The sequence below is a fragment of the Lynx canadensis genome, chromosome C2 (assembly GCF_007474595.2).
Source record: "Lynx canadensis isolate LIC74 chromosome C2, mLynCan4.pri.v2, whole genome shotgun sequence".
In the NCBI taxonomy this organism is placed as follows: domain Eukaryota; kingdom Metazoa; phylum Chordata; class Mammalia; order Carnivora; family Felidae; genus Lynx; species Lynx canadensis.
This window is the reverse complement of record NC_044311.2, coordinates 119,151,411-119,162,756: the sequence shown is the minus strand read 5'-3', so window position 1 is coordinate 119,162,756 and position 11,346 is coordinate 119,151,411. Positions and strand designations below refer to the sequence as shown.

The 11,346-nt window shown below is 39.1% G+C and overlaps 1 protein-coding gene across 1 annotated transcript in view; it reads left to right on the top strand.

Moving 5' to 3' along the window:
- Positions 1-2,296: 2,296 nt before the first annotated feature.
- The window catches only part of CHMP2B (charged multivesicular body protein 2B), a 29,522-nt gene continuing 20,472 nt past the window's right edge, over positions 2,297-11,346 (top strand). The window contains exon 1 of the mRNA XM_030329728.1: positions 2,297-2,563. Within this exon, the coding sequence (XP_030185588.1) occupies positions 2,530-2,563 (34 nt within the window). The 5' untranslated portion in view covers positions 2,297-2,529. The remainder of the gene's footprint in view (positions 2,564-11,346) is intronic.

Here is an 11,346-nt window from a genome sequence, read left to right as displayed (position 1 = left end):
GATAAAGAAAAGAAAAGTGGGGAGGAACTGTATTTGTTTCTTCACTTCAAGCATGGTATGTGGCATTAGGTTTGTAATAAATATTCTTTGCTATCTGGGCAATTTGGAAGAAGAGCATTGGGTCATAATGATATGACCATAGGGTATTAGTTCATCATTTCTTAATGAGATTTCAAAAGAATCAAATTAAAATGTTTCCTCTATCCACTATGCTTATATATGTGTCTTATTGATTCAGTGAGTTTGTTTATGACGATGGTGTGTTTTTTCATGATAGTGGTTTTAAATAAATGGAAAATACCTATGTATTCTAGTTTTTTAGCTCCTTGGTATCTCAGCTTCTCGGCTATATTTAAGTGTACATTCCCTTTAAATAAGGAGCAAATACAAAACATACTGGTACAGTTTGGTCACCAACTAATCAGAATGGATGCCAGCCAGTCTGGTGTGTATCAGCTAAATATCTGCCTGCTCAAACTATGGGAGAATCAAGCTATTAGAGTGGTGAGTTTAAATACTACATATTTTTATTTTGTCTTTATTGTAATGAACAAGCCGTGTCTTTAGCTCCTGCTGTGCACTTTTGGAGGATCTTCCATATGGTTGCTGCTAAGTATTTTGGCATTTTCCCAACTGTTACAATTGGGTCAGTGGGGGGGATTGTATAGGAGTAATAAAACAAGGGTGACTGCAGCAGGGAGGAGTACGATTACTACACACATAACAGCTTATTGCCTCATGCATTCAAGCACAGCTCAATGCCATTCATTACAACAGGCAGCCAGGGTAAACTGCCTTTTGCCACAGAGTTTACACCAGAAAGGCCAGGCTTTGGGCGCAGGGACTAAGTGTTCTTGTTTACATTTTTTCCCCGTTTCCTTACTTCTCCATTTTCCTATAAAATCTAGAATAATTTGAAGGAGTAAGACAATTACAGTTTGCATATTACCATGCCATTCTGAGAAAGTTTCTTGAGCAGTCTCTTAGCTAAATTTTAGCAACAACAGCAGGATTCTCAGTGGCACTGAGGATTTTGATATGAGAGAGAAAAAAATGGGGAAGTGAAGTCTGACTCCCACAAACACTTAAAAATCCTTGAGACATGATTTATAAATCCAGAGATGACTAATAGTATTGACACTATTCCTGGAGTGTTTTCCCTGACAGAATTGACATGAAACAAAGGCTACTATCATTTTTATCCTATGGAAGGCAGTGTTGCTTAAAGCACTAACAGATTGGAAGGAAAAAAGTTCACAGCAAAATTAATATTCTAAACAGTAAAATAATATATTAAGTTGAAATATGCGAGCGCGCGCGCACACACACACACACACACACACACACACACACACACACACACATGCTTAAGTAAAACAATGAATTTAAGGTCTTGATCCTAAGATTGTATTTTCCATATTTATGCTTATACACATAAGTATTCTTTGAATAATTTATTATGCTTTTCCTTTAGGGGCTCCTCCCCCCCCCCACATTAAGCACTAATATGCAGCTATATAGCATTCTAATAGGTTCACAGTACAGCCATGATTTTTTTTCACGCAATGGCAAGAAATCGAGATTTTAAGAAATAGAATTGGAGACGTTTAAACCGGTAGGCAAACGTGTGGATTTATTATTTTTTTTAATGTTTCCAGCCAAAAATTGTAAATACCAAGTGTTGCATTAAAAAAGTTGCTCCTTATTCCCTTCCTGCCCCGTCATCCTCAAGCTTAGGAACAGTGTACCCAGAGACACGCCGGGTGGTCAGATCCATGGGCCCAGGACTGCAGGTGAACGCCTCGAGACCCAAGGGGGGCTGCGCCGGCCAGCGCCACGGAGATCGCCGGCCCCTCAGGGCGGGAAAGAACGTGAACTTCGGGGACAAACACCGCTGGGGCACGGACCACAGCAGTGCAACCAGCCCCTGCACTTATGAGAGTACTGATACTGACAGCAACGGGATGGTCGTAAACCAACTGGTTCCGGGACGACCCACACTTGTCCTAAAACGCTGGGGAGCCCCACTTCCAGCTTCCCCCGAAGCAGGGAGGAAAGGGCTAATTAAGGCTCATCTCTCTCTGTATTCGGCAGGGAACCCAGGCACAGAAGCTTCCCGGCACCGCTCACGGTCTCCCGCGCTCTGATACCACCGCAAGCTCCCTCCTGACACGCCACACGGCGACCCCGCCGGCGGGAAAAGCGGGCAGCAGCTGAGGTGAGGGCAGAGGCAGCAGCTTCAGGCGCCCCAGTGCGCAAGCGCGCGCGCCTAATGCGCAGGCGCCGCCTAGAAGTGACTTCTCCAAAAAGTGTCTTAGTTCTCGGTCACCTGAGCTCGGGGGTGACTCGGCTGCGGTAGGCTTCGCAGCTTCCCGCCCTCCGCGGGTCCTGCCTGGTGACCCCTCCCTCTTCTCCTGCCCATCGCTCCACCACCCCAAACCCTCCAAGGGCCTGTCCTTTCCGTTCTGCCTTTTCCCAGTAGCGGGTCGGACCGGGCCGAGCCGGGCAGCCTGGGCGCGGTCTCCGACCATGGCGTCTCTCTTCAAGAAGAAAACCGTGGATGGTGAGTTCAGGCCGGGCCGAAGGGGCCCAGCTCGGCGTTTCCCTGGCGTGTTTTGGGGGCTTCCGGCCACGATTCTTTCTGCTGTCCCTAGGGGCGGGGCTGGACCAAGTGGCCCCACAGGTGACCGCCCTCGTGCGTCACTTCTCTGCTTCCTCATCTCTTCTGACTCGCCACACCTCAACCTCACCTGGGCAGTCTGGCTTCTCTCTGATAACACGACACACACCACCTTCACCACCCCCACCCCCGCCCGGTTTTTCCTTTAGCGAGGTGTTGAGCATTTTAAGGAGACAGGATTCAGCTGGCCTTAACTGTTAGACTTTGATTTGGTCAGTTCCTTGTTGGTTTGATCTGTTGGTTTGTTGCTCCTTCAGTTTGTAGCTGTACTATTTACAGACGTATGAACAGGAAACCTGTACTGAGCTGGAGGATGGTGTAACAGGCTCCAGTTCCAAAATGAACCTGGGTCTGGGTCGTTTGGCCCTAAGAATATCCCATCAAAGAGATGTGAAACAAATGCTTTACTGGCTCCAGTAAAAATATAAAAGGAACCTAAGGAATGTGCCTTAGGTTTAGTTTTCATAATGTATTTTTCCTTCCCTTTGCTTGTCTTTTACTGTCTAAAGTAAGAGATGTGATATGTATTATCTGCATAGAAGTTTCCATTTTAAGATACTCGCATTGTTTTGGACATTTAGCTCCACGTCATCTTAAGAGGAAAAAAGTGAATGTAATAGAAATATACAAAATGGTGTTTATTGGCAATTACTGTAATGTATATTTATATAACACTGATTAGTTACTCTTGATATTTTCATTGACTGCCATCAGGAATCAAATTCATTCAAGCTATTTAAAAATCGTGTTTCCTATTACATGTTGAGTCTAGGTTGCTGCTGGTTCAACTAAAGAATCACTTCTTTGTAAGGGTCTAACTCTGCCACAAAAGGAGCAGTGGTAGCTAGACAGTGATTGGTACAAACAGGGTGCTGAGTCCAGACCTGGGGTAACTCCTTCTTTCCTTTGTATTGACTGTTCCAGTGCCAACAACATTATTTTGGTGAGGATAACAAAGACATCATTTTTACTTTGCCACTCTACCCATCACTTCAACACATAATGTCATTTTAGCCCTCATTTAGCACACAGCATAATACATTTTTGCTTAACCTGAGTGGGTAAAAAAAATTTTTTTTTTCTTCAATTTATGGACTTTTTAGTAACTAAGAAGTACCATTTACAGTACCTGGAACACATTCCAAGTAGGTATAGGATGTAGTACAATTATGAAGGATGGATTTTATTTGAGAATGCTGTCTAATCTTTAATGGGGTACTTCCCACCGCCCCCCCCCCCAACACACACTGTTTCAGCACCAATATTGTGGTTTCCAGTTATTGTATAGTACTTCAGGGGAGAAAAGGTTTTTTGTTTCAGTTTTATACAGTGAGAATTGACTAAGCAGAGGAAAGGAGTTATACCTTTGTTACTGTGATGTTACCAATTATATTTTTAAAAAACATTTTAATGTTAAAGGCCAAACAGCTTTAATTGCCTAATACCTGTCAAATATTTTCAAAGACAAAAATATCAGTTCTGTATTCTCATTTCTGTGCTTCTTGGTGCTTTTGGCAGCCTAGTGACTATTGTGCTTGAAGTATATAGAGCAGAATAAAAAAAAAACACAGTGAGGATGTGCAGTGAGGGTATTTAACTGTATACTCATTTGCAGTTGGGTTAATTCATCCAAGAAATAATGTTTTTTGCTAAAGAGACTTATTTGTGAAAATAAAGTCTTAAGGACTTTAGCCAGGAGCTATACTAGTGATTTAAAGATTTATGTGAAATTCTGAATGCAAATTTGCCCACCATGCACGTTTACTATAACTACTGCTACTACTTAATATAACTGCATATTTTTTTTTTACATTATCACGTCAATTCAAATCACTTAATGACTTTTTAATTATATATTTGTACTTTCATTACTTTGATATAGAGCTTTGTTGATATTTTTATTCCTTGTTTTATTAAAAAGGTGTTTTGTTTAAAAGGTGACAGCATTCTTCTTAGCAGTAATGAGGCTATATATTATAAAATGTAATGTATTTTTATGCATTTCTCCCAGATCCTTGGACTCGTTGATTATTGATCATAAGATCTTTTGCTGTATGCTGCCTTTTTATCTGTTTCAGCAGTAATGAAATTCTGATATATAAGGGAAATATGTAACTGCTTATAGATCTGGAGAATAATTGAATCTTTTTGTCTCTTTGGATTGGCTGGAAGAGTTGCATACTATATCATTAAAGACTACTGCACTTGTAAATTAAAAAGGGAGACAACATTACAGCACTTATTACTATTCAGAGTTATGTTTAATTCATTTCTGACACAAAGATGAACAAGTCTCTGTAGTGTATACTTTGTTACAGAAATTAATGAGAATTGTACCTCAGTGCTATAGAAGAGAAGGATTCCTTTGAACTTGAAATTACAATTGAGTATTTGGTTTTCCTTTTACTGATTTTTAAGGTATATACATAGGGTAATGTGTGTACAGTGTTTTCCCCCCTATGTGGACTAATAGTGACCTATTTATTGAAACTAATTATGAACCTGTAAATCAGGATGCATTGAGGATTTGTCATAAATGGACAACTAAGTGTGTCTTTTAAAAAGTGAAATTCTTTAAGCCATATGTGTGTGTGAGTGTGGTGTGTATAATTTTGTCTGTTACCTTCAATAAAGACAAATTTGAGGTCCTATTCTAAGCCAGCATTGTGTTGGCATTTCGTATACAGCATCTTATTTAATTCTCACAAAACTTTTAAGTATTATTATTATTCTCACATTATAGGTGAGGAAATTGAGATACAAAAGACTAAGTAATTTGCCAATGGTCACACAACTTAGTGGCAAAACCAGGACCTCATCCCTTGAGTATTATCATTGGTATATTCTTATTAGAGATCCTATGGCACGATTTAATTTTGCTGTTCTTGCTAGCGTATGGAATTCTCAACTTTTAGTAGGCACCATGTAATGATAACCTTTTGTCTGGGAATCAGTCTCTTTTTCTCTTGGAATTACTGGTAGAACTCTATTTTTAACAGTGTTAGAACTAGAAACAACCTCCTTTTGCTGACGCTCCTTTGAGCCAGCATTTCTGAGGAAGTATTTTCCAATCTCTTTCTGCTCTACGCGTACACCTCTTGAAGGAGTAGTGTTGTCTTCTATCTCCACCCCTGTATTTCTCAGACACTTCCCCCCCTCCCGCCCGTTCTGTAGCAGTTTGCTTTACATCTTAAGTGATAAGATCTTGCTAAGATCATCAGTGACTCCTAGACTGCCAAATGACCATTTTTTGGTAATCATCTCTTGGGTGTACGTTTTGCATTTCTTTATTGAATAATTTCTTTATTGAATAATTTCTTTATTGAAATTCTCTTTTGGCTTCCATGAAACTCTTAATATTTTCCCCAAATTCCTCTGACCACTGTTTTTTCTTTTTTTTCTTACACATTTTTCTTTTCTTTTTTTTCCTTCTTCCTCCCTCCCTCTCTTCTTTCCTTTCTTCATTTTTTTTTTTTTTTTAAACTTGGTCCTTAAATGTTAGTGTTCTTGTTGGTTCTATCTTGGGCTACCACTATGCTAATTGTACACTCTCTCCCTGCATGATATTATCCAAACTCCTATTATTTTAGTTATTACCTAAGTGCTGATGGATCACAAATTTGAATCTCTAGTTATATTTTTCTAAGTTTTAGACCAACAACTTACTGAGTATCTCCACCTAGATGTCTCAAAGTACCTGAAATTAAAGGGACTCCAAACAATTCATCACCATCTCCTTGAAGTCAGTTCCTTTCCTGAGTCTCCTCCTCCAGTGTTGCCAGGTCCTGATTTTGCCTCCTACCTTTAATTATTACTAAGTTTTGCTCCTTTTGCCTCTTAAATATTTGACACACATGATTTTTCACTGTGTGCCTGCAACTTCTGCTCTAATTCAGATCCCATTTACCTTGTACTTTATTACATCATCTTTCTGCTTTTCTTCTCTATAACTTCATAGCTCTTTAATTGTTTATCTACAGAGTTGCCTTGTGATTTGATCCACCTGAAATCCGAATCAGACTATGCTACTCCCCAGTGTGAACTCCTTTTTTATATCACTGGTACCAACAGGATCAGTGAGAGCTCTTTGATAAGGCATATATGGTCCTCCTTGATTTGGCCCTTGTCTTTCTTGTCATAACTCTGAACATTTTACTGTCCAGCAGTATTGTTCTTATATTTGTCAGAACATACCATAAATACTCTTTCTCACTCTGACGTATTTTTGCTTATGATGTCCTTATGCATAGGATCCTCTTTTTCCTTTCTCTGGCTAACCTGCACTGTCTTGGGTGTTTTTCTTCCCCGAGAACTTTTCTCTGATGCCATCTCAGACTACGTTAAGTACCTCACTCCTGTATTCTCATTTTTTTAATCTCTGCTTCCTGACCTGCATTCATTGGAACTAGAGTAGATCCTTATGTCCTTCCAAAGTTGGATTATGCTTTTTCTGAGTTTTTCCTACTTTCCATATATGTAAGGTAGCAGAGACTTCAGAATACATGGAAGTATCTCTGTAGCAGATTAAATTTAGAGACACATTTTCAAAATAACAGTATTTACTAACCAAAAGTAGTGTTTCCAAAATCCAGAGCTTACTATAGTCTACATCCATTTACCATTGTCACCCACCTACAAGTTCAGACGTAATTGAGGAACCCTATTGACAGAAGACGAGGAAGCTTCTTGGTTTTTACCTTATTGGGATTGTATCCATGTACGCTAATAGTCCAGAGTTCAGAATCTGTGACATTTTGACTAACTTGGGATGAATCTCCTGTCAAAAGGTAGGTTGTGATGCCACATTTGTGATATCTTAAGAGAAAATAAAACCCACCGTCTATATAAACTGAATTCTATCCAGAACTTTTCTGCTTTCTACCAAATAAGGTAGATCCTTCTGGTGCTGTCTACAGTACCTAGATCTTTCCTAGTATGCTGTGTGTTCCCTTAGTGCTTGTTGTTCTGGATATTTAAAAACTCAAATTTTACTTTCTGTTTGGCCCCTATGTTCTTGGCACAACAAAGAAAAATAACTGAACATGGGATTCAGGAGCACAGTACTCTCTTCTGAGCATTTTTCTCAGTAAATGTTCTCCATACTTGTAGTATGGTTATTTCTGTAGGAACATGTCTTCCTCTTGTATTTCTCCATCCCTAGCATGACCCCAAAGACTAGTATTTCTTTTCATGCTACTGTTTTCTACCTTCCAAGTCCATTAAGTCTGTAATACTTCCCTTTCATAGGAGCTTCCTGGTCATTCCCTCACTTACCTAAAGCAAGAAAATGCTCTTTCACAATTTTCTGAACTGAAGCTGTTATTGATAATGGTACCAAAGCCTGTGTCTTTGAGGACCAATTGAGACCTAAAGATCTACTGACACATAGCCCATCTGAAAACCTTCCTTCAGCCCTTGAAAAACACTGATATTTTACTAATAATAAATTAATATGAATGAATTTCTCAGGGCTGAGTGAGTTGAGAGTTTACTGGGGGCGGCGGGGGGGAAGCATTCCTTTTATGCTACCATAGGGCTAGACTCTCCTGTTTTCTCTTTAAGTTTATTTGTTCATTTATAGAGAGAGAGCATGAGTAGGAGAGGGGGGCAGAGAGAGAGAGAGAGAGAGAGAGAGAGAGAGAGAGAATCCCAAGTGGGCTGTCAACCAGATGCAGGGCTCAATCCCAGGAACCTTGAAATCATGACCTGAGCCAAAATCAAGAGTTGATCATTCAACTGACTGAACCACCCAGGTACCCCTCCTATTTTCTCTTTAGTATTCCAACTCTTCCTTCCAAGAAAGACCTGCTGAGAGTTTCAACTTCAACCTAGTTTTTAAATAGATCCTTGGCTCCCTGGACCAAATGTAGAAGAAATCTGTTAGCACAATCCTCCACAGTCCTTTCTCTTTCCCATAGTTGTTTTCTGTTTTATTTTTTGTTCTTATTTTTTCTTTACTATGTATCAAAACTGGTTAATTAAACTGATACCATTCCTCCCTGATTTTTTTGGTTTACCATTTCCAAAGCCTAAGAAACAGATTTGCTTACATGTCGAATTCTGATTCCTCCCTACCCAGTCCCTCATTGTCATTTTCCTTCTGCCTCCCAGTAAATTTGGTTCCCAGAGCCAGCATTTCCAGGAACTGACCTTTAACATTTCTTTCTTATCCCTTAACTTTTGAGTTTGTAGCATTTTTGCAGTTATTTTCTCCTCATCAACCCAAGAAGGTGGTACATCCCTGCATAGCCAGGACTACTTTCCTCTTTATTGTTGGGTGCAATCCACCACACCTCCTTTACACTGGTGGTTCTTCTGTTCAGTCATGATCAGGGTGTATCTAATGCCCATTACCCTGCTATACCAGGGCCGCAGGCCCATCACCACTTCACTCACAGCTGCTGCAGAGATGGTAGATGAGATCTAAAGTGGACGTGCCCTCTCGTCTCAGCTCTTGATCTCCAGAGCAAGTTAGTAAAAATGGTAAAGCAGGATGTGGGAACATTTTGTGCTCCTATTTCAATCCATGTGATGGCTAAATTTAGGACGACTGATAGGCAATAAAATTGCTTAGATCAAAACTATTTTTTTTCTTTAAAGAAATACATTTAAAGCAGAAAATATGGTGTATTAGATTAAGATTTTGTTACGACCTTATAGTAAACATGACCTTGTAGTAAAGCACAAATCCTGTATACGGTAGGGAGGATGCTGTCCAGTAGACCAACTTGAACCCCACTGAATGGAAACATCTGCATGTTGTGCCTCGGGGCTCCTAGGGCAATAATTCTCAACTACCCTGTAAACTTGAGATAGGCTCCCTCCTTCTCCCCAGAAGAAGGGCACTTTAAACATGTTTAAAATATAACTTACAAATTAATGAATGCCTGTATTTAAAGTTTGTTTTTTTTTTTTGTTTTTTTTTGTTTTTTTTTTTATTTTGCTTTAATCCTGAAATGTATAAATTGTATATAAATAAGCAGGATCTGGAAGGACAGTCGTAATTCAAGTTGGGGCCTGGACTCAAATCCCAGTAGAGAATTCTAGTAAACTAGGCTGGACTACATTATGGAGACCCCTTTTGTTTTGTTTTTATTTTTGACTTTTTTTTTCTGTAAGCAGATATACCTTATTGACTCAGAACCGAGAAGAGCCGAATGACCTTTTCTGTCTGTATCTTGAGTCCAGAATTTAAGTCTGTGATCATTCTAGTCATACATGTATATTTCATTCAGTAAAAAGAGCCTGAAAGGCTTGAGATAAGCTTTTAATACCTACAGTGGAATTGACTTGGGTGGCCTTCTCTAAGTGTTGTGCTGGGTGTGGGTGGGTAAAAAGGGTGATGGGTGGGGTGGCTCCAGACCCTTTTTATCTCTCAGAACATACCACAAAGAGAACATACCGTAGTCACAGCCATGTAGCATTGCCATTTTAACAATGTGGAAGTTTTTTATTACTACCTGTTAAGAAGTGCTTCACAACAACCCCACAAGGCAGATGAAGTGCTGGAATCTAAAAACTGGGACTGTTTGTTTTTGCCTGGAGAAGGAAGCACACTATGGACAGGAGTCCAGCGCTGCTCCATCTCCTAGATGTCAGCAACACCCAGTACATGTTTCTATTATTGTCTTGACTCAGAATGAAAAGAGGCAGTAGGAAATTGTAAGGGAAATATCTGGTTATGTCAGTGCTCTATTTTTCCACCGTACAAAGAGATCTATCATAGTTTGGTAAAAGAGATCTATCATAGTTTTGTTATTGTTAAATTATCAACCATCTTTCTTGGTAACAAATAGAGTTTATTATACATCTTAAAGGAATGTGTTAACTATGCCTATGAGGCACATTCTTTTACATTTCAAATATCTTTGTACTCCCTTAGGTCACTGCTAACTATACTATATTGGGACAGTAGTTGGCATAAAGTGCAGTCAGGATACAAATAGATAAATAAATAAAATACTTGTGTTCCTTGCTCTGAAAGAGCTTGGGAGGAAATTAGACCTACCAAAAAATAAATAGAATGGGAAATAAACTTGGCCTAAAAAAACATTATAAGTTTCTCAGAACCATATTCAAATTATTCCTTCTGAATTATCTAGAAGACCAAATCATTAAGTGTGGGTTTAGGATAGGAGTTTTTTTTTTTTTTTTTTTTTTTTCTAAAAGGTAAAGGATAAGTTTTATAGGATATGCCTATCATCTCATATGAAGAAAACGTTTTACTATCTTTTTCTCATGATAATATGGTTTAAAGTGTTACGACTATATTTTAGTATGCAACATTAGATGTTCTCAGTTTATAGCTTAGAACTGTTTAAATATTAATAGGTGTATTAACTATGATATGAGGCTATGGAATATGCAGTAGTTAATTTTCTTTATTTTTCTTTCTCTAATATACAGTGACAGTTATGGTACACATAGATACATAAAATTGAAGTAAAACTGTTTTGATTAAGTTATATGTTTTGGTAAAATTTCCTGTCATAATAATGTGTTTTGCCAACAGAGATAGCTGTATCTATTTTCTACTCTGTGGTTCTCTGATACCAATGGGGTGTCTCCAAAAAGTTGATCAGTCTTAACACTCGCTGGAGTTAGCACAGAGCCCACTGGTTCAAGGCTCAGTCCTACAAGACTGTCCTCATTTTAGATGCCAGTCA